At 38.4% G+C, this 24,590-nt stretch overlaps 2 protein-coding genes across 9 annotated transcripts in view; both read right to left on the bottom strand.

Annotated features, from left to right (window-relative positions):
• Nucleotides 1-10,844, bottom strand: part of SLC17A8 (solute carrier family 17 member 8) — a 33,328-nt gene extending 22,484 nt beyond the window's left edge. The window contains exons 1-4 of the mRNA XM_072146349.1: nt 10,252-10,844; nt 8,807-9,059; nt 7,575-7,693; nt 658-772 (exon numbers count right to left, since the gene is read on the bottom strand). Coding sequence (XP_072002450.1) covers nt 658-772; nt 7,575-7,693; nt 8,807-9,059; nt 10,252-10,352 — 588 coding nt within the window. The 5' untranslated portion in view covers nt 10,353-10,844. The remainder of the gene's footprint in view (nt 1-657; nt 773-7,574; nt 7,694-8,806; nt 9,060-10,251) is intronic.
• A 7,147-nt stretch (nt 10,845-17,991) lies between these two features.
• SCYL2 (SCY1 like pseudokinase 2) overlaps nt 17,992-24,590 on the bottom strand; it is a 28,030-nt gene continuing 21,431 nt past the window's right edge. For 6 of the 8 annotated variants that reach the window (XM_072146341.1, XM_072146338.1, XM_072146339.1 and 3 more), the window contains 3 exons: nt 23,784-23,873; nt 23,288-23,410; nt 17,992-22,344 (listed from right to left, as the gene is read on the bottom strand). In XM_072146341.1, the coding sequence (XP_072002442.1) occupies nt 21,694-22,344; nt 23,288-23,410; nt 23,784-23,873 (864 nt within the window). In that variant the 3' untranslated portion in view covers nt 17,992-21,693. The remainder of the gene's footprint in view (nt 22,345-23,287; nt 23,411-23,783; nt 23,874-24,590) is intronic. The other 2 variants (XM_072146344.1, XM_072146346.1) reach the window with 1 other exon arrangement.

Here is a 24,590-nt window from a genome sequence, read left to right as displayed (position 1 = left end):
CACGTGTGCCTGCCATACTGTGGCACGGCGAGCACACGTCAGCGCCGGGGAGAGGAGGGGGAAGTGAGCGCTGCTCACCCCTGCCCCTCTCCATAGGAATATATGGCGCACGGCGTCGTATGCTAAGAAAAGATAGGACATGTCCTAACTTTTCACGGCTACGGGACAGTACGGTGCTGCACGTGTTCTGCACCGTACCGCTCCATACGGTGCTGCGCGCCCATTGCCGGCCCATTGGAGACATATATACGTCGCCATATATACGTCCCCCATATGGCCGTCTGAATGTAGCTTTAGGGTGGCTTGTTTCACCTGCATGGAGAGTTGATTTGACTGCATGTTTTCTTCACAGGAAACAGTCTTTGAGTCAATTGCCCAATTACTTTTGTTTCCTTTAGAAACAGCGTTGCACATGTTTAGGAGCTAAACTACTAAAACCTTCATCCAATTTTAATGTGGATACGCTCTAATGAAAACTGAAATTCTGGACTTTATGCTCATGTCCATTATAGAACTATAACTTGAATATGTTTCAGTAAAAATTTGTGTCACTGTCCAAATATTTATGAATTTAACTGTAGTTAAAAAAAATTACCTCCAAAAGTTTAAACCTAAGAGTTCCATATATTTAGCTATTTTCATATCTTTACCACTTACCTCAACAAGGCCTTGTAGAACACGGACTGATATAACACAACCATAATGAACTTTTGCTGCTGATGGAATCAACATATTTAGAACTGAGGTTAAGAAAATAGCAGCACCAAATACCCTAAAACATAAAAAGAGGCATTATGATGAGTGTAGAAGTATAGAAGACACTGTGTGCATGAAATCTATAGTCAAGATGATATTTATCTGATGGGTCAGGAAATCAAAGAATTGATCCATTAGCAGATCTATCTTACAGCGTCCCTGTAGTCAGTAAACACCACACAACGGGACACATTAAGCCAGTCACCATGTTACCGATAGCCTAATAATGTTCTACTGTGGTAACTTAAACTGAACTAAAACCTAGATCAGGAATTCGAGATTAGCTTCTGGTATAACAATAACAAGAGACTAATAAAATTGTAGCCAACATGGACATATTAAAAAAAATAGTTTTTTATTTGCAACATCTAAAGTAGAGCTTTACTTAAAATAGTCTCCACGTACACAGTTGTAGTGTGAAACACAGCGTTTTTACAGTAAAAAAAATTGTGAAATAAAATTTTGTACTAAATATGTAAAATTCACTGAAATTCATTTGTATCAATTAACCCATTAATGACCACCCTATCAGGAATCTACAATGGTCATTGAGGGTAAATCTTCTGATGCAATGCCTTTCTATGGTGCCATGTCAGAAGAAGTTTACAGGACATCAGGTCCTGCTGGTTCTAGGGGCTAGGCTGTGTTATCACAGCCTGCCCCCAGCACTAACACCCAGTAACGGAAAATCTCCAATGCCTAGTGTTTAATACCCTTAGATGCTGGTGTCAAACATCCACCCATGAGCATACCTGGGGATCTTATCCTCTTTAGGGCAGTCCCAGGGTCTGCTGAGGATCCTGGGGGTATCCAATGTCTCCTAGTCACAACTCATGCTCAGACAGTTTACATTGCACTGCAATGCATTACTATTGCAGTCCGTGTCTTGGACTTGAACCAGTGATAAGAGCATTGCTGTTTCAAGTCCACATATATATAAAGCAAAAAGAAAAGTAATATCGAAAGTATAAAAAAAAAGTTTAAAACATTAAAAAAAAAATTAAGTATAAGTCCCTAAAATACCACATTCCCATTGGAACACCTAATAAAGTATATAAAACAAGTTGCGTGTCTGTAACGATCTTTACAATAAATCTAAAGCAATTTTTGATCCACATTGCGAATGCCACTAGAAAAAGACAAAGAACCTCCTGTAAAAAATTATTTTTCGTCAAATACCCTAACAAAAATTATCTAAAATGCAATAAAAAAGGTTATTTTCCCCAAAATGAGAGCGATAAAAATAACAATAAGCAAAAATTAAGGTATATAAGCAGCCCTGTCCATATAAAAATTCAGAAGTGAAACCTCTAAAAAGTTGGTGATACTAAAAAAAAGTTATTTTCTTCAATATTGTTGTTTAGATTGTGAACCCCACAGGGACAGGGAATAATTTGACATGCTTTGTGCAGCGCTGCGTAATCTGTAGGCGCTATATAAATAAAGAATTATTATTATTTTTGTTTAGTAAAATTGGGCAAAATAAAAAACTATATAAATGTATTGCTCTAATCATAGTGGACAGGAGAATAAAGATAACACAAAAATTACCGTATTTTTTGCCCTATAGGGCGCACCGGATTATAAGGCGCATTAGTCCGATGTGCCTTATATATGTAATAATTACATATATAAGGCGCATCGGACTATAAGGCGCGGGGTCCGGGGGCGTGGCGGAGGTCCGGGGGCGTGGCGGAGACCCGACGTGACGCGGCGACGGGACGCGACGCCGAGACGCGACGGGGAACGCGGGGAAGGTGAGCGGGGAAGGTGAGGGGGAGGTGGAGGAGGGCAGCGGACCATACTTACATAGGTCCCCGCTACCGGAGACAGCAGATCTCCAGCGGGAACTGCAGACCACGCGGCAGAAGTTGTTCGTGCCGCGTGGTCTGCAGTTCCCGCTGGAGATCTGCTGTCTCCGGTCTCCGGTAGCGGGGACCTATGTAAGTATGGTCTGCTGCCCTGTGCCCAGCGCCATACATAGGGCGCACCGGACTATAAGGCGCACTTTGGATTTCCACGGAAATCCAATGCTTTTAAGTGCGCCTTATAGTCCGGAAAATACGGTAATTTTCTTTGTGTCCACCTTGAAATTTTTAATAATATCTCATGAATAATCTATAGACCCCCCCCCCCCCCCCCCCCCAGATGAATTATAGGTACAGTGCATCTCATCCCACAAAAAATAAGCCCTTAAATGTCCACAAAAAAAAACAAACATTCTCTAGCACTGCTAGCGGTGTGCCCATACAACAGTTTACCACCACATTTGGCCTATCAGCACACTCTGGACACGTTTGTTATCAAGCTTTGCAGAGTATTTAATCATTTAATCCATTGTGAAAGTGTCATTTTTGGCCTAAGTGAATGTACCGTACTTTCCATATAAATTACAGTTTCTAAATCGCACTTCCATTTTGTTTTAACCCCGTGAAACACTTAAAGGGTTTAGGGCCTTCATAAAAGTTGTTTTACATATTTTGAGGGGTCCAGTTTCTATCATTTATTGAGTTTTACTTTTATTTAGGCCTCTCAAAGTCAATTCAAAGAGTTGTATAAAATCCCGGAACATACGACAAAAAAATTATACCTTATATCGTTTCTTACACCAAAGTGTAAAAAAAGTTATTGGTCTCAGAATTTGGCAAAATAGCAAATTTTGTTTTGTATAAAGGATTTTAATTTTTTGAAATCTGCTTAAATCTACATAAATTTGGTATCCCTGTGGTCGCACTGATCAAAGAATAGCATTTGGATATCATTTTTAGGTGTCATTTGGAACGATGTAAATGTGTTTTTTTTTTTGTCAATTTAACTGCGGCCGCAAATGGTGATGCCACATATCATTCCCTATTACATTCATGTAAATGTACCTTTACTGATAAATCCAGGCACCATGACTGTGGTAATCTTCTTATATTTGTTTTCCAAGGCCTCCTTCCTTCTAAACAACTATTAAAATTATGCTAATGAGTCATAAGAGGTTTGGAGGGTGTTACCAGAGCCTCTCCGTAATGCAGATTCATAGGCTGTTACACTGTCTCCCCTCCTCTTTCCTGCTCCCTCTTCCTTATGCAATCTCACAACAGCAGAGGAAGTTTCACACAGTGGGGAGGAAGGGGACGGGAGGTGCTCCTTGCACAGTGCTAGCTACAGCACGGAGGGGCTCTAGTAATACCCCCATGAGCCCTTCTAGTTCAATAGCATCATTTTAAAAGTTGATTATAGAACAAAAGAAGCTATGGATTATATAAGTATAAGATTACCACAGTCACAGTGGCGGATCTATGAGTAAGTGTTCCTGGTTTATCATGCTTGAATTTGATGGTAGATTTGCCTATTTTTGCCCAATGATCTTTCCATGTCAATCTATATATATTGACAAATGTTAGAACACTGAAATTTTCTCTTTGCCCCCTAAGTCTAAAATTTCAGTTTCTGAAGGAGAGGGTTTTTTGTTGCATAATGACTATTATCAGCACAACAGCAGGTATGATTTATCTGTTTACCTGTCTATTTATTCATGGGCACACATTATTTTCACAATGACCTCTATATAGGTCAAAGAGCAGAAAAAACTAAAAAAAATTCTCCCATTGGACATCTGCCATCTTCGGCCAAGAGACTGCTGTAAAGCTTATCTATAAATATTATTTTCTCATCTAGGCAAGATGGTGGCCTATAAAAATATGTATCAAAGATAGAAAAAAAAACAAAAGAAAAAGAGATAATAAAAAATCAGTTAAATACATGTGATACATTATCATCTGCTAAATGCTCTCACTTCTCAATACAAAGTGAATACTTAACAACTTCTTCCAGAGCCACTGCTTGTACTGTAAATCTCTAGGTACCCTCATCATCCATGTAAGATAATACAGAAGTTCATTCATACTCTTGCAAAATATCTGTACATTCACACATATTTATACACTCATACACCATTTATATACTTATATACACACACACCGAGCAAGTGCTGGGGCCCACATGGCCGAAATTCCATTTTCAGCAGCCTGGCAGTGCCTGATGAGGGATAGAGGGGCTATATAAAATAATAATCATTTACATATTATGCTGTACAATATGCAACATAATATGTATATGTGTGTTAGGTCAGGTGCCGGGCCCCCTGACACTGAGGGCCCAATACAAACATGATTGGAGCCCATCATTCTCTCATGGTAAGTTATAGACTTGCTAGGCCCAAGTGGAGTCTTCCATAGGACTACTAGCAGATAGTAATAGGCGGTTTATGGCCGTATTATTTAAAAACCGATTTATATGAGATTTCTGGAGTTGCAAATTTTCAGATAGGGGCAGGTCTTAGCCAAAGGGAACATGGACTTTTGCATGGACTATAAAAAAAAGTTTGTAAAATGTATCAAAAGAATTGTGCTTCTAAACAAATTTGGCAAGTTTCACTTCATTTGACCTCAGATTGTGACCTAGCTGTCATCTTAATATCTTCATAAATTTCCCTGTAGTTTTTTATTTGCTACTTTCATATGCATTGGAGAACGTGCTAGCAGCAGGGTCTAAAGGCTGAAAAAGGGCCTGTTTAAAGGGGTATTACTAAGTAGACGTGATTATAACATGCAGAAAATCAGATGAATTTAATGAAATGTGAATGCCCAGATGTGAATTCATTTTTTTATGTTTAGTAAACAATGCAAAAGAAAAGGCTGTCGTCTGTATTCTAAAAGGATACTTTTGACACATGACACCAGGTAGCGTAACTACAGGTGTAGCAGCCGGCATGCTAAAGAATGGAGGAGTTACATTGTTATATACTATGCTGCACATTGTACATTCTGTACAGCATTATATATATATATATATATATATATATATATATATATATATATGGCAGCACTCCAAAGTTCCAAGCCTTTTTGGGCTTGAAAAAGGCTCACATCGAGCCAAAATGTTGCTGCATTGGGATATGAAATAAAGAGGACTTTTTTTTTTTTACTTTCACTGGTACTTTGGAGTGCTGCCTTTTTTCTATTTATATATTACTGCAGACCTGCTGCCCGGCCCAAGTAGGCTTGCACCCACCTCTCTCAATTGATGTGCTGCTCTGGACATATCATATCTATAACATAACATAGTTCATGTCCTTCACAGTACACAGCTGAACCATCAGCTTAGATAAGGAATGTCAGGGGAGGGGACTGAAGTACAGTAGGACTAGAAATCTATCATCTCTACTTTCTGCCTTCTACTTACGCCATGTTTTCAGTAGTTATTGGGCTGCAGGAAATCATATCTGAGACCTCTGACTCTCACCTACAATATGGCTGACAGCAGGGGTGTTGCTAGGGTCATAAAATATCTGGAGTATGGGTCCCAGTGCATATGTAGCACATTTTCCATTTGTCCACTCCTGTACATAACATCCCTTCCCCCTTTATTGCTCCAAAAAACACTATACCTTTCATTTTACGCTACTGAAAACAAAGGTGAAATAATGTTCTCTGAATAAGGTCTAACATGTAATAATGCACCCTCCACTAAATAATTGTGGCCTCTACTAATTCCTCCTCAATGTGACCTGCACTGAATAAGCCACCTTAATTTAATGCCCCCTGATAGTTGCCCCTTTCTAATCATTCCCACTGAAAAGAGCTCCCACCTAACAATAAACACACTAAATAATGCCCTCCCCACCAAAAAATAACCATACTGAAAATTGCCCCTACACTAAATAAGTAATGTCCACACAACTCCGGTACCAAGTAATGTCCACAGTCCCCAGTAAGTAATGTCCCCCACAGTCTCCAGTAATTTCCCCCTACAGCCCCAGTAAGCAATGTCACCAACAGCCCCCGCTAAGTAATGTTCCCCTACAGCCCTCAGTAATGCCAACCACAGCCCCAGTAAGTAATGTTATCCACAGCCCCCACTAAGTAATGTTCCCTCACAGCCCCCAGTGATGTCCCCCACAGCCTCAGTAAGTAATGTCACCCATGTCCCCCAGCATATAACGTCCCATACAGCCCCCACTAAGTAATGTCCCCCATTGCCACAGTAAGTAAAATCCCCCATAGTCCCCAGCAAATAATGTTCCCCACATTCCCCAAAAGTAATGATACTTGTGTTGTGCTACTGTTGCACTTAGAAATTAATGGGAAGATGACCATCAAATGCCTTTCAGCTCGCTCCTATAAGTGTAAAGTTATGTGAACTGAATTGCATAATCTGGTTTAGTTGCACAAGTTGCCTGCATCTGGTGTTGCCCAACTAAAGGTGCAGTGTAACCCAAGCCTAACTTCTAGCATCTACTGTGCCAAAAGGAATGATGTTAATTTTTAATCCCGGAAGCCTCTTCTGGGGAGTTGTTTGAGTTAAGCAATCACTCTCGGGTAGAAGGAATCCCTGACAATATGCTGGTAGGCGGATATCAGATATCAGTCGTAAGTGTTATAAGCAGTGACAACCCCGGAGAATTAAACTGCGCAGTGGCACATTAGGCAAGAGGACCAACTGTGATCTACAAACAGGTTTCTGAATGTAATTAGCTAAGCCCATGAATATCATAGCTAAAGATTTATAAGAGGTATATGGGGTGCTCTTTGCTGAGATAGTAACCCAAATGCTGTTCTTATATGAGTTCTCTGCAATCCGTGTCTTCTTTTGCCTCCATTAACTAGGTATTTGAAATTAGATTTATACATTCCCTTTAAAAGTTTATGATTAGAAAGAATAGTTTGGTTTATCTGAAATATACTTTATTGCCGGAATGTAATACACTTTTTAGATAGACAGTTAGATACATTTACAGAGCATCCCCTTAAGGCATAAAATGTTCTCACCTATTGGCAGCAAGTTTGTTTGCAATGAATCCTCCTGGTATCTGGGTCACAATATATCCCCAAAAAAATGATCCATGGATCAAACCAACAGTTTCTGGATCCCAATTAAATTGAGCTTCCTGTAAAGAGTAGATGGAAATAAATTGAAGATGTTATGTGCTATGAATTAGTTGTCATACTATGACTATACTACTGTATGAAACAATGGGGCACATTTACTTACCCGATCATTGGAGTTCACCCAAAGTGCATTGTCCGACGATAATGCACTGTGCCGCGATTCACTAAGATCCCGACCCTGATATCATGCATGTGTCGCTTCCCCCAGCTCAGGTCCGCCGGAGTTCACCTTCTTCTTCGTGATGCATGTAAGTGCATGGTCTTGCGACACAATTTGAAAGTTAAATCCCGGGCTCAGTCTGAATCAGTTGGATCATCTGACGACACGCCCCCCAATTTCTGTTGCATGAAAACCAGCGCTGCTGCGCCAAAATACGATCACGTGTGACATAATTCCAGCGCAGACACCTGTTAAATACCTGTGCAAATCCCGAAAACGGTGCAAAACTCGACGAAACTGTGATCCGCAACCTTTAGTGAATAAGCCCCAATATGTTTACTAACTGCATATGTCACTTATTTCTTCGGGGGCAAATCTGCTGTGTAATGCAGAAACATTGTAATGTATGGGATTTATGACAATCCTATACACACATTGCAGAAAAAAATCTACCACTGCACATTTTTGATCAGCAGCAGATAAGTGAATATCACTAGCGGAAATCAACCATTGTAATTGCGGCATTATACGTATCAGAAACCAGTCGATTGTGTTTTTGTACCTAATGGCTGCGGGATTACTATTGGGCTAAATTCCATTCTGTGTGTGCAGATAGCCTAAACATTAGGGGCCTAAAGGGTAAGAGTAGTTCTGTGATATCACCAAATGTGCTAGAATGTTTTCCTTGTAATAATGTAGAAAGGTTTATATGCAAGTATATAAATGATTGCAATCAGAAATACTGGTGGAGATTTACTAATCAAAAAATGTCTAATGTGCCGGCAATATAAAAAAGGGTAGTGATATCATGGGAAACAGGAGTGGCTTTAGGTAATGGCCGAGTTTAACAAATCAAAAAATGACCAGTGTTTGTGCCAAGAAATACATACTTTTCGGAGAAGGAATTTTTCAATTAGGACTGCAATGTATGGTAAATGAAATGAACCCTTACCTGGATCTCTGGTTTTCCATCCACATAAACAGTATTGTTATTCACCATTTCAACTATGGCCACGCCAAGGTTACATCTAATTCCAAAAGAGATACAAAATCCCAGCCCACTCATAATGGCAATAATATAACGTTTGGGAAGTCCACAGCAGTAGCAGTCAAATATAGGTGGGGAGGGGGTGGGCTCATGTATTGGTTGTCCATCTTCATTCAGTTCTATGTTGTCCTCTTCAACATTTCTTCCATCAATTTTCCTGATTGAAAGAGAAAATGTGTCACCATTCATATTGTCTACAGTTCTGCATAAAGTTTGATGTGTGGAAATACAGCCTTTTGTTGAAATGGTGACTTAAGAGCTTAATTTATACTTATTTCATAAATATTTTAGATGTTTTATTCTCAATACATCTATTATAAGTAAAATTATTTAAAGTGGGTTTTCTGACCTTAGACATTACAGGTATTAGACACAGGATATGATCTTGTTGTGCAAAATTCAATGGCTTACAAATTAAGTCTATGAGATTAGCATTACAGTTCTCCATATTACAAACAATAGGCATATTATGTATACAGACAGTCTTAACGTTAAAACAAAAGATGAAATTGTGACCTTCAATGTCTATATAATGTATATATAATTTAAACCAGTAGGGTTGCAATTCACATATATTGACCCATATGACACAAGGTAAGGTGCAAAAGTGCATAAACGATAGTAATACCATAAAACATATAGTAAATGTATTTGTTTCTCTTTCATTCAAGGTTTAACATTTTCAGTTGCATTGACAGTAACATGCAAGTAATCAGACAAGTAATAGGTCGAAAGCAACAAACATACAACTATATCGATTAACAAAAAAAGTAGTAAAGAGACCTAAATATTGTCAAGTTTTTTACATCATAACCAATGCTTTATAAAGTTTGTATATTAATCATTATAACGGCAGAAAAGACTCCAGGTGTAATTTTATTCTTATTGAAATGTTCATTTGTTGAAGCCATTTGGAGTGAGCAAGAGTTAAAATCACTGGGACCTATATTTTAGCCAATGCTCCATAATTTAAATATCCTCTTTGACTCTCTTATGCTGGATTGGTATAGTTGTTTTGTTGTAAAAACTTTCAATACAAACTTTTAAAATTTAAAAGAATCCTTTTTATTATAAAATCAGTGCTTTTAGTGTCAAATGATATGACCAGGATTTTATAAATGTAAAAACAAATACAATGTTTGCCATAACAAGACAAACACAAGTAGGCTTAAATCTGATATTGGCAATATACCTCTGTGTAGTTTTCAAAATAATTTGTATAGAATTTATATTAAATCAAACTTTTGAAAAGCCTCGGCTTAATTTATGTAAAGTGCTAATTTGGTTGCATTTTTGTACAAACTCCAATTTAGTTTTAAATGGATAATACAAATAAGTGAAACTCTTACCTTTGAAGGTGACCCAGGGAGTCCCCTACGGTGTTCTTGACCTCTTCTTTTCCTGGATTGAAGATCTTCTCTTTGAATGAACTGAGTGCTTGAAACGGCATTGTACAGGATGTGTCTATCTTCACAACTCTACAGCAAATAACTCATCTTCATCCTTACCTTTCAGGTACTACTACCCCTGCTAAGCTATCATCAACACATCCCTGCAAGGGTAAATACCTTTCTCAACTGGACCTTTATTTTGACTTCTAGAATCCAAATCTAATATTCTATGCAGAATCCAAATCAGATGCTGAACTGTAGTATAATTATCCAAGTTGTTATTGAAGCTCACATCAATGATCTTCTATCTGGAGGGGAAGCTGACAGCTGCATAGCACAGAGGCAATCTCATTCGACCTGTTTCCATAAGGAGTAGTGAACAGTGGGGTTTGAGGAAGCTAAAAACTATGTAACAGACTTTGGGAAACTCCAAGGATCAAATAAAACCAAGCATTGTCTTAGAAAAAAATAAAGGAAGAAAATCCACTTCTAATGTTGTGTCCAGGCAGGGTTCCAGGATTCTGAGAAGTGATAATGATCCTGCAAGGCTGTCATGAGTCCATGATAGGGGAGAGATGCTACACTTGTCGATGCTATAGTAACGGAAACGATATGGTCCTTCCAGTTTAGTTATTAATAGCATCCCTTACAAAAGGGAGACAAAGAACAAGTTTATTAAACATTTAAGGGTTTCCTCCCGTCTCCATGACGCAGGCAGGTGGTCATGGACTGAAATTCACATATATTATTACTGAGCCTTTTCTTCTTTCTCATGAGCCACAACTCTCATTAAGTCCGCGGTGTCTCTATGCAAGATCACCTGATAAGATGCGTAAGAGCCAAATAGGACCTCCACGTAAAAAACGTCCTATTCTTCAATAAGTGCAATGGGTAAAAGCAACATGGATATTATGGAGGATCTTAACAGAACGAAAGGGTACATATGAATAGGCAGAGAGAAAGAATATGAGGTTTAGAATTTTGGGTGCAAAACCCATATGTAGAGGCACCTGCTCAGTTTTAAGTGACTTTAAGACACCTAAATAGCAGTAAAACCCCGTAAATTATGCCATTTTAGAAACTACACCCCTCAATGTGTGAAAAATCAACTTTAAGATGTGTGTTAACCCTTTAGATGTTTAACAGGGGTTAAAACAAAATAGAGGTATAATTTACAAACTGTAATTTTTTTTAAGACAATATCAAATGATGAAAAACTTTCCCTTATATCACCCTCAGATTACCTCAGTGCTGCAATAGCTTCTTCCCCTCCGACAGTTTCATGGGAGGGGAGTAACTGCTGCTCCCTGCTCACAGAGTAGGTGGTCATATGACAGTGAATACAGATGTCTCCTGCACACAATAGTGAGGTATAAGATATCCTCAGTTCCCTATTAGTCCCTCCATCCCAGTCTGTAATTCTACAGAACTTTCTCTGTCTCTCTTTGCCCCTCATGCTGCTCCCCTCCACCAACTTGTCATCCTCAGCTCTGTGCAGATAAGCTATTAACCCTTGGAGCTCACACAGCACAGACTGTTAACTTCATGTAACTGGTGTACTTGGATTTCTTCCACCTATTACATGTTCCATGCTCCTCCATGTGATGAAAGCTGACAGACTGGCCACCATATATATACTGCATGTGCCATGTGCAGTGTTCAGTGAAGTTACCTGTGAGAAACTAAATTGATTTAATGCTAAATTACTTTGAGAGAGAACACAAGGCATCACGGGATCTGTGGGCAAGCGAACTGGCCTCAGCTTGAGGGACTGACAGAAATTAGTCTCCGCCCACTTCACTTCTGGTGAGAAAGATTTTTGACACTCTCAGAACAGAAAATGCCATATTTTGAAAGGAAAAGGACGAACAGCACAAAATAGGCATTGTTTTGTTTGTTTTCAAAGGGGGAAATCACATATAATAATGTGGTTAAAATAACTTACTTTACAGTTACACTTTAATTGTTAATGATTTAGCATTTTTGTCTTGCCGTTCACAATATCTTAAAAATAATGATATATAATGATAATAATATCTCTATTCTATGGTTTATCGCGATTACAGTGTTACCGTATTTATATAACTGTTTTATGGTTAACCTGTTTTGCAGAATATAGAACTCATTTTGTTAGAAATTTGCTTATTTTTGCATCACCATATATTAATGGGCATGAAATTTTTATTTGTTTGTTTACAGAGCTCGTTTTAGAGCTTGTTTTTGCGGGACTTTTTTTTGTATCATGTCGGTGTAAGTGTTACTTTTTGATCACTTTTTAACCTGTTTTTATGAGGTCAGATGTGAAAATTGTATTGTCTTTGTGAGTTTCTTTTATGTTTTTTTTATGGTGTTCACCGTATGGTGATTCAATGATGATTTTATTTTATTGTATGGGTTGTTATGGACGTGGTGATACCCAATAGTGTTTTTTTGGATTTTCACTTTTTTATGCTCTATTTAATTTTTTATATGAGATGGGGCATCAAGGGACTTTCATTCTTTTTTTAATAATTTTTTTATCAGCACTTTTTTTTTGACAATTTTATTTTTCCCCAGACTGGGTGTGAACCAGTGATCATTTGATCGCTTGTTCGTTGTCATATACTGCAACACTAAATGTATTGCGGCATATTACATAGTAAGCTGCACTTTTAAATCGTGCATTCAGCACTATGATTGCAGCGTCTATAGCAGTGGTGGCGAACCTATGGCACTGGTGCCAGAGGCGGCACTCTGAGCCCTTTCTGTGGGTGCCCAGGCCATCAACCCCAGAATGAAGTTCACCAGATAGGAAGATTCTGCAGTCCTACAATGATAGATGAATTTGCCCTCCTCATTTCAACTGAGTTGGTGTCCTTGGGAGGCTGAAGGATTGAAAGTTGTCATTGAACAAAGAGAAATACATTACTGCTTAAAGTTCTGCGCTGGCACTTTGCAATAAATAAGTGGCTTTTGGTTGAAGTTTGGGCACTTGGGCTCTAAAAGGTTCGCCATCACTGGTCTATAGGGTTAAACAGCCAGGAGCGTGATAGTTTTCAATCTTGGTTGTTATCTTTGCTAATAATGTAAAGTTATGTCAGGGTGCAGGAAGGGGTTAAAATAAACTGTGGTAAACAAATCTTGTGATTGTATTGGTCAGTTTGAAAAATAGCTGTTTTATCACATTGACTGATGGAAGAAGTGTGTGTGTGATTGGTGGAAATTTGTCACATGATTTTTTAAATGAATGGATATAGTACATTGAATGTGTTTGCAGTTTACTACAATGACTGAATATGGATAGAGGTGGTTGAGGTGATATTGGCTACATTGCTGCATGCAACAGGATTTTATGTGATTTTTATGTGATTTTTTTTTTTCTATAAGGGGAAACTTGTATTATTAAAGACATGAAAGTTGGGGAACTTTGCAATGGAGTCCAAGACCATTTGGCCTTTAAGGTACAAAATGCTCCTCAGAAACTTATCTACATTCCATATTTCAGAAATAATTTAGAAACAAAGTTGGTGAAAAGTGCCTGCATCTTTCAGTTAGGGTTAGCACTGCGGATCCAGCACTGCGAGATCCTACTGACCACTGTCCTGGAGATCGGGTAAAGCGCTAACAGAGCATGTCACCTGATCTCCGGAGAGCAGAGCCTCTGCACTGCTCTCCCGCTCTCCCTACATGAGTATTACCTGCAAGACCTACACTGATGTCAGAAGCATGTGACTGAGGTTTGTTTGTCTCTTGGACCTTTTATATTGATATATCTGTTATTATATCTAGTGACTTTGTTCCCATACAATTTTTTTATGATAGCTGGGGACTGGTAGCCGTTGTTTTGTGATAAATAACTGCATCTTTATGTCTATAAAATATATATATATATATATATATATATATATATATTCTGATCTACTTATCTTGTATGTATTGGATACTTGAGATTTTACCCTGTGTGGCAAATGATTAATAGTATCTGACAGCTACAGTCTCTGTCTAGCAGAGTCACTTTAGATGCAGTAGAAGTTCTGGTTGTGCATGTTGATACCTAACATAGAGACTTCTAGTCTGAGCTACAGTAGAAAGATGAAAAGTTATAACTAAACTAAAAAAAAAGAAAAAAAAAATCACAATTTTATAACAAATAACACTAATACAAGCTGGGCAGCATAACGGTTAAACCTGACCTTCAATCCTTTTTTTCAGGTAATCAAGCTATAAATGGACATGTATGCATTGGTACTTCGGAAAGAAACCCTTTGTTCATATGTAGGTAAAACGAAGGTATGGAATGGAATGGGGCAGATGGTGAACTGTGCAATATTAGTTGCAGGGACAACAAAACCAGAGAAACAGTTAATATTGTTGGGATTTTCTGACTACCTCATAATAATTGGCAGAGGAAACAGCTGTTCTATTATGCGTTAAAGGCAAAGTAGAATGAAAGCAGCGCTAGAGGAGAATACAATCATATGTCAACAAGAGCCTCATTATCCCACAGTTCATTGTGCTCGGCTCACCCTGGATTATCTTCATTCATAGGGTCCAAACAAATGGTGGAAAGTGGATTTGTGATGTGGAGATTTAGACTTCCAGTAGGTGAATCAGCGCAGAATCAGTCGTACAGCACTAACCGTGCCCAATATCACCACTATTACAGAAGGTGAAACAATTGAATTCATTTTTATATCGCAACATTGGTGCAAGTAAACTCCAGTCCCAACCAGCCATAGGAAAAAGCTTTGCAGAAAAGTTTGGAACTTGTGTGACTTAAAAAATATAAAGTTGCAAAAAACCCACAGACTTGGCTGCCTAATATATCACCTAAAATAAATCAAGCAAATTCAAATTCCGGACAAAAAACCTGCAAAACAAATCCCGCACAAAACGTCCTGACTAAAGATAAATGACCCTATGATGTTATGCCAGCGCAAGGTTTCTGCAGATTTGTTACAATGAACCATTGTGATTTATTCAACAACCCATTGATGCTGAGGAGTTCACCATCTACTGTTGTTGTGTTAAAGAGTAAATAAACCTTTGGCGCTAAATAATTTAAATTCATACATTAATAGAGCAGGTGATAAAAATAAATAAACTTTGTAATACATGTCATTAACCCCTTAAGGCTGCAGAGTTTTTTCGCTCATTTCTCGCTCTCCACCTTCGAAAATCCATAACTTCTTCATATTTCCATGTACAGTGCTGTGCGAGGGCTTATTTTATGCGTAACAAATTTTACTTTTCCGTGATGTTATTTATTATTCCATGACAAAAAGGGGAGAGAAGGTCACAGCATCCAATGTGATGAAAAAAGGTTAAACCTTTATTCACTCAGGCATAGAAAAAAGTGCAACGTTTCGATTCACAATGAATCTTTGTCAAGCATCATTCATTGTGAATCGAAACGTTGCACTTTTTTCTATGCCTGTGTGAATAAAGGTTTAACCGTTTTTCATCATATCGGATGCTGTGGCCTTCTCTCCTCTTTTTGTCTTGGACTATGGATCCTGCACACTCGGACCTTGGGCTGCGTGCATCAAACAGCTTTTGCTAAATAGATTGGTTGCTGTCTTTTTTTTCTTTTTGGACGAATTTATTATTCCATGCCATGTACTGGGAATGTTTTAAAATTGAAAAAAAAAAAAACACACGTGCGTAACTTCTTGTGGGCTCATTTTCAAAAATTAAACGAATGTGTACAAAAAAGAAAAAACTTTTTCATACTTCAGTGTACGGAGCTGTATTAGGTGTAATTTTTGCAAAATGAGCCGATGTTTTCATTACTACTATTTTGAGGACTGTGCAACATTTTGATCACTTTTTATTAAATTTTTTATGTCATGATAAAAGGTGTAAAAATCGTGTTTTGGACATTTGGGCGCCATTTCCCGTTTTGGAGGTCACCACCAACAATAACCGTTTGTATATCTTGATAGATTGGGCATTTTGGTGATGGTGGTGATACCTATTGTGTTTGTGATTTTTACTGTTTATTATGATTTATATCAGTTTTAGGGAAAGGGGGGTGTTTCGAATTTTTAATATTTTATTAATTTTTTAAGCTTTTTTGTTCACTATTTCTTAGACCCTCTAGGGCACATTAACCCTTGATGGTCTGATCGTTCCTACCATATACTGAAATGCTACTGTATTACAGTATATGGTGTTTTTGCATATGATTCATTGCCAGTGGCTCATTGTAACGAATCTGCAAAAACCATACAGCCTCAGATCTGACGATGACCCGAGGCCGTCATGGCAACAGATCGCCGCACCCCCTCCCCCTGATGAGGTTCGGGGGAGCGATAATCTGAAGAAAGATGTTTTAAGTGCCACTGGCGACTTTGCCGGCGGCAGAGAAGAGGTTAACACAAGCGTTCGGTGCAAGCACCAACTGCGGGTGATTGCGATGGGTCTTTGCTGCAATATGCAGACGGATGACAGACGGATATAGGAATATGCAGAAGTGCCAAAGAAAGTCCGAAAGAAGCTTTTGGTGAGTCAAGTAACCCGGAAACAGTACAGACAGAAGGCCAAAGTTACAAGGGTAAGTACAATATGAAGTGATTGTACTTACCCAGGTAAACTTTGGTAATCGTGACCAACCCCTATGAATTGGAATAAAGATTCTAAGGCCCCAATACCATAGTGACCATTGTGGGTTATGTCCTAAATCTGTGCTTCCTCCGGTTCTCAATTTGGGGAAAAAAAAAAAACTGCTTGTACTTAGTAAAGGGAAATTCTCCGCAGCAACGTACTGTCTTCCCGAGCCTTCATTTATTAATGATTTCCTTACAAACAATTTGTTCAAAATGTAAATACCAACAACACAGTTATACACAAAGTATAGAACAAGACACAACCCTTCAATAGCATATTAAACAAGGATTCACAGTTATATATAAAGTAAGGTACATGTTCAAGTCTTTCCATATTATGTAACAAATCCACCGTAAGGCCCCGTGGTCTTCAAAATCAAAAGGATGAACAAAGTCCATTAAAAGTGAAGCAAGCAGTGCACCCAAGGCAATCTGAGCGGTATTTACCATGTCCGAGGGTGGAAATGATATGTTTTACATTGCTGGAACCATCTCATGTATCCGTAACTCCATGTCATTGCAGGTGCTGGAATAAGGATTATGTAGTCCCCCCTCTGAATTCAGGTGTAACCACAGATTTGAGGATACAAAGGTCCATCCACATAGCTGCTGTCTCTTTCTCCCGGCAATATATAAACTGTGCAGCCAACGTAACCAACCGCAGATTCCGCTATGGAGGGCAGACATATGTTAAGCATCATCATCTCAAAAAGACTCCGTATTCCAATGCCTGCCACTAGTTTACTACTTCCATATAAGATTCAGCAGAAGACGGGCGTACAGAATGTGCAATAGTGAAAAACAAAGAAAAACTGCATTTACTGCACTAGAAGCTTCAGTATGTATGTTATATACCATACAATATGCAGCCAACATGTACATAGAGGGAACATAGGAAACTTACAGAATAGATGCAAGTCAAGGATTTATTGCAAATAACACAAAGTACAAATGAAAATGGTGTTATAAGGAGAACACCAGCACTAAGGATAACAGACGGATATAGGAATATGCAGGATCTAGTATTGAAAATCCAACCCCCTATTTTACAGAGAAGTTAGAAAAACCTCAACTGACTGATTCTTTTTTTTATACTTTTTCAGTAATAAAGTTCCGCGAGTAATAAGTCAGAGCTGCATATTTTGCTAATACTTGTGTGAGCGAGGCCAGGGGTTAATCTATTTTTAGATTATCTTTATTTATATTTATCTGGGCTGAAATAATTACAAATGCCCCCCCACGCCTGTGCACTCGCTGCAGCCGGCAAATTTTCACATGTCAAAAGTCACTGGCTGCGTTTATTTCTATGCCAGGCAGAGTAGCTGTCTGACTGCGACAGAGCAGCAGGCGGGGCTACCATTAAAAAAAAAAAAAATCTATCTTTTTTGGTATACAAGACTTTTCTTTTTATTTGGATAAGGAATTATGGAGTTCTATTCCACAGATTTCAGTGAAGTAGCCCCAGAGATATGGTATATACAGGCAGTCTTCGGGTAACTTACAAGATAGGTTCTGTAGGCTCGTTCTAAAATTGGATTTGTATGCAATTCGGAACAGGTATATTTTGTCAAATTGTTTGTTCTCTGTGACAATTGGATACTCGAAAAATCGAGTCTAAAAATTTAGTTGTCAGAGAAAAATAGATTAACTGTAAAACTTTCCCCAATTAAGTTTTATTGTTAATCAATTCAGTCTGGGACTGAAGTTCAGTAAATCACCAGCATCCAGAGATCACCACCAGAGGCCACAGAGTCACTATGAGTCGTAGGTAAGGCAAACGTTCTTAAGTCTACTGCCTGTAGATACCAAAGTGTGAATGAAGACATTTACCTTCACCCCAGAGTATTCAGTATAACCAATGTTTTGAATTGATCTTAATAGATTGAACGTTCTGTACAGATTTAATTGCTGAAATATCATATCCCTCTTAAAGGGGTTGTTTGATATTGCTGCATTAAAGTGAGGAAATAAAACAACTTTGTTACTTAGTTCAGTTGTAAAGCCATGGGCTTGGCAGATCATTGATGAAGCAATAAATTGGAACTTCACACAAGTATAAAACCATTAAAGGGGTATTCTCGTCTGTGCACTCACATTCAGTTTGATTAATCTGCCATTTATATACATTTCTTCAATTAGATGTTATTAATATAAAAATGTTCCTGTGTGAAGATAATTTCTCATAAATGTAGTGATATGGTCGCTTAGAAACAAGACCGTGTCCATGGATACGGCCACCTTGATTGCACAAGGAAACAAAAATTTAGTGCATATTAAATGTCCGGAAGTTACTGCACGTCCCACAGCCGTCTTGTGGTGATGATCCCTGAATCCATGTGGTCAGGCAGAACTCAATAGCGCATGTCTGGCCACCGCTGCCAAAATGTGAGGTGGTCGTATCCGAGGAAGATATCTTGTTGCTAAGGGACAACATGGCTACATTTGTGAGACATGATCTTCACACAGGAACATTTTTTTTAGTAACATCCAATTGAAGAAATGTTTACATATAACAAATGAATTCAATTGAATGTGAATGGCCAGATGGGAATAAACTTTTAATAAAAGTGCACATAGCAACTTCCTCTAGTAGCAGCTTCAAGCATCCTTTCAAGAGTTGCATTTAACCCTATGGCGGTGTTGAAAAACATATTCATCTTTCCAGTTGCTTCTATTACATAGCTCCAGATTCTAAGAGGACTAGTAATTTCCTCACTTAGCAGTTTTAGTAAGTGACAATTCTCAAGAATCTTTAGTCATAAATCTGCATTGTGCACTTCCTGGTGTTTTGTTACAGCACAAGTATAGTGCAGATGATAATCGTAGATGTTATTGCAGAAAAAAACAATAATTGGCCTCCTTATCTGTCTGAAGTAGATAGAGCCTTGAATGCCTTCATATACACTGCTCACTGCAGGAAGAAGAGCATAATAAAAAAGGCTAAGCAGCTTTCCTTAATAAAGTATAGTACAAAGTTTACAATTATCACCTGCTCTATTCATTTCTGACTTTCATTTCAATAGCTTCAGATGTTTAGTTGCTCTTTAGAACATCATTTGAATTAACTGACAACTAGGTATAACCATTCTGTTTGCAACAGGGCTACACAAGTTTGAGATTAACCACAATGGTCAATGTAAAAAACAATTGCTATGGGCACAAAAAATAAATTTGCCTGTTCCCCATATCTGGCCGGTGTACAGGTAAACCGTTCATAGGTAATCATTTAACCTATGTGCCATAAACAAATAATTGTTATCATGTCATCATCTGCAAATAGGGGTGAGGCTGCTGTGGAACTCAATAATGAGGATAATCAATAGGACAAAGTAATTGCTCCTTCCCCATACAGTTCACAGGTAGTGTAAAAGCTGCTGCTGCAGCAAAAGATGTACTTAGAATTGTTTAGACATGTCCTAAATTGTCAGTTTAATCATATAGCCCTATAAGAAATACAATGCAGGTTTATAAGTAAAGATGCCGCAGAATTGATGTATCATGGGTAATGAAAAGGAATGAGCCAGGAATTGTTATCCTTTATATATTTCTTTTTTTAATTCCTCATGTATACTATATCTATGCAAATGAGTGTTAGGACTTGTGCAGACGTGTGCTTTGGCCGCAAACTATCCGCAAAAAAAAGCAGCGTGAGGCGCCGTGCATCACTACACCACAGACGTGCTGACTGTCCAGGCAGACACCTACTACTGACATTGGTGTAAGACGGCCCGTCGCTTGCGGCCACAAGACCTTACAGTGTATTTTTCTCTCACGATATCCTAATCCTTAAAGCAGTCAGTTAAAAGTGCCGAATGCAAAATAAAATTAAAATGTCCACATTCAACTGAAAATCATCCTATTTTTACATAAATTAAAATATAAAAAAAAAGAAAGTCTCAATATATGTCAAGGTTTATCACATATCAAGTGAGGTAATTAAAATATAAAATCTCATCTAGTGGTTTCATATGTTACAGGGGACGTGCACACAAAACACAGGAATGTATTACTTACTAGTCATTTCTATTTGGTGGTGTCCTTAAAAATGGACTGGCTTAAGGCTGGACAAAGTGCTGCTCAATTCTAGGACCGTAGTTAAAGGGGAATCCATATCCATCTCAGCTATTTATGACATGTTCACTGGAGATATCAGACCCACCTAGACTATTTTCGGCAACCTCCATAGACTTCAATAGAGAGCTGTGAAATGTGCACCAAACTCTCCTTTAGGTCTGGCCATAAAATGAGGCTCAGGGAATCCCATTTCTGGTCCTTAAAGAGGGACCCACATCTGTCAGGTATTTATAACATATCCTGTGGCTATTAATATCTGAGAGGGGAATAGCCCTAAAGTGAAAAATGAATGTAAATGTATTTACCCTGAGGAAGGAGCAAATTATTATGGTGATGAATTCAGGTTCCTTACACTACAGGTGTATAAGATGTCACAATGGAATAGTCGATAAATGTAAAAACTACATTTTCAATGAAAAGCAAACTCCATTTGATACGACCCTGGTAAATGGATGAAAGGAGCTTTAAGAATAAGTGTGAAATATTGTTGATGTGAATCCAAATCATGTGCTACAAATATTTTTCTTTTTGGTGACATTTTTATCATAACTTATGGAAAAGTAAGTGTGTTGACTAGAGAAATCAGCTCATCACATAGAACCACAAGATCATCACAAAGTGAAGGGAAGCAAATAGAACAAAGCCATCCTCTTCTGAAAGTGTATCAGAATGGCAGTACAGAACTGAGGGATGCAAGCAGGCCAAGCGCGAGTACAAAACAACCTCTAAGAAAGTATTCTTAACCAAAAAGGTCTTTTAAATCGTTGCTTGCCGAAGTGCTACTCTTCATTGTGTTTGTGGGCTGTGAGAGGTTTGGTGGATTGAAAAATGGGTTGGACTGCACTCCGAATGCGGACTGTCCTGCCATGCCTGTTTGAGTTACGGGCTGAGTTACGGGCTGAGCCTGTGGGTTTACATACTGGTTGATCCAAGGGTTTTGTTTTTGCTGCGACATTTGGTTCATGCTCACTTTGGGTTTTTGTGGACCAAACAAACTGTCTAAAGAGGACATATCTGAGGCAGGCTTGCTGAAGGAGTTCTGCTGCAGCATGCCAGGAGGGCTGCTAAGAGTACTGAAGTTTTGCATGGGAGCAGTAGTGGGCAATGGAGGCATTGTATTCATTCCAACGGGGGCTGTTCCACTAAAGAAATTCTGATTGGGATTCATTGTCCCCATACTGAAGCCAGAATGTTGAAACCCTGTGTTTGAGTTGAGCCCATTTTGTAGGTTTCGGTTTAATGCTATGTTGTCAACTGGTGCTGGAAATCCCATGCTTCTGGGCATGCTAGCGACTGGAGGAAACCCGGCCACCGCTGGTTTGGGACCAACACTTGTGAAGCTGTTTAGAGATGACATATTTTCCATGAGTGTCATAGTCAGATCCTTTGTCTGAAAGAATAAAGAAAACAACATGATGCACTTGTACTGAAGCCATACATTCAATCCAGAGAAATACAATGGTGCTGAAAGGAGCCCATCAACAATGTAGTCTGAAATGCATGTTATATACAGTATGGAGAGGTAAGCACATAATCTGCATGTTACATACAGCATGGAGAGGTAAGCACATGATCTGCATGTTACATACAGCATGGAGAGGTAAGTACATGATCTGCATGTTATATACAGCATGGAGAGGTAAGTACATGATCTGCATGTTATATACAGCATGGAGAGGTAAGCACATGATCTGCATGTTATATACAGTATGGAGAGGTAAGCACATGATCTGCATGTTACATACAGCATGGAGAGGTAAGCACATGATCTGCATGTTACATACAGCATGGAGAGGTAAGCACATGATCTGCATGTTATATACAGCATGGAGAGGTAAGCACATGATCTGCATGTTATATACAGAATGGAGAGGTAAGCACATGATCTGCATGTTATATACAGAATGGAGAGGTAAGCACATGATCTGCATGTTACATACAGCATGGAGAGGTAAGCACATGATCTGCATGTTATATACAGTATGGAGAGGTAAGCACATGATCTGCATGTTACATACAGCATGGAGAGGTAAGCACATGATCTGCATGTTATATACAGCATGGAGAGGTAAGCACATGATCTGCATGTTATATACAGCATGGAGAGGTAAGCACATGATCTGCATGTTATATACAGCATGGAGAGGTAAGCACATGATCTGCATGTTATATACAGCATGGAGAGGTAAGCACATAGACATATAGGCTTAAAAGAAAAATCATACAACTTGACCTAAATCTCAAATTAATGTGAGCTTAGTATTTTAATAAGGTTTTAAAAGGGAATCCATCACCACGATATACTAAATTAAACTAACTGTACAATGCCTTACCTGTTTTACAGGTGCTGCAGGGGTTGATGTGCTAGGTTTAAGTGGCTGCTGACTTTTCATCTTTTGTACTTGCTCCTGTTCTTTTGCTAGTTTCTGCTTCTCTTCAAGTGTTAGCGACATCTTCTAAGGGAAACATGAAAAGATAAGTAAACATCAAATGATTGCTAATAAACACACAAATCTACATGCAGATAAACTATGACCTGCGGGTGCAGACAAAGGTTCAAGCTTTTCGGACACTATGCAGATAAAAGATGGGTGGGCCAGATTTTGCAGGAAAACAATCCCAACCAGTAGCACTTTGTTGTCAAGCTACTTGTTGGAGAAATAAAAAAAAAATAAAAAAAAATCACACATCAAAAACATCAGAATGCATTCTCATGAGGGCATATTCTGGTAATATTTGGGAGTATTAGAATTTACACCATATTATTAACAGTAATAAGACGTTTATCATGAAAATTGGACCAATGACTTGATAAATTGGTGTCCTCACCTTGCTTGGCTGCTTTGGCACGTGACCATTTTCATGTTTCTCAATTGCACCAGTTAGAAAATCTTGGTTTATATCAAATACTTTATCTGCCTGTGGGGAAAAGAAATGTTGTGTCCGATCAGTAACAAACAAGTTGTGTCATACCACGAGCCATGCCCCTGTGTGACACTAGGGGTTGCACAGATAACAAAATTTTGAGTGCGATACGATACCCAGAAAAGTATCACCATACTCGCTACAATATTTGAAGGAAAGAAAAAAAAAAAATGATGAACGTTTATGGTGCAGTCACATGGGGTGTTTACATTATGTTTAAAAATGCAATGCAAATGTCTGGGCTCAGTCTGATCACATGTGCATTTCCATTGAAACACATGCGATCAGTATTTTGCCAGAAGAGCTTTAGTGTTTAATGACAGTGTAGTATATATATATGAAGGTTGCCTAGTAATGTTAATATTAAATAGTATACTAAATAGTATAAATTCGGGCTCATTTAGGCACGTGTTATTGATATCTGTATACTATTTTTTTGTGGATAGCATGGTTTCCCAAGGGTCAGTTCAAATGTCAGTTTTTCCATGGACATGCAGACCGTGAGACAAATCAACCATTTGCTGAAAGCGACCAATCCCTTTAAATACTGGATTTTGGAAATCTAGATAAATGTCCTATAGTTTGTGACTAAAGAAAATAAAGCACATTATATGGACTCCCTCCTCTCTGGCTGTGGTACTCAAGATCAGACCTCAGCTCCAAATTCGATTAATAAATTAATCATTTATTTACTATTTATAGGTCTGCGCA

This window comes from Engystomops pustulosus, chromosome 4 (assembly GCF_040894005.1).
Source record: "Engystomops pustulosus chromosome 4, aEngPut4.maternal, whole genome shotgun sequence".
NCBI lineage: Eukaryota > Metazoa > Chordata > Amphibia > Anura > Leptodactylidae > Engystomops > Engystomops pustulosus.
The sequence above is the reverse complement of the archived record's forward strand: the minus strand, read 5'-3'. Positions and strand labels throughout refer to the sequence as shown.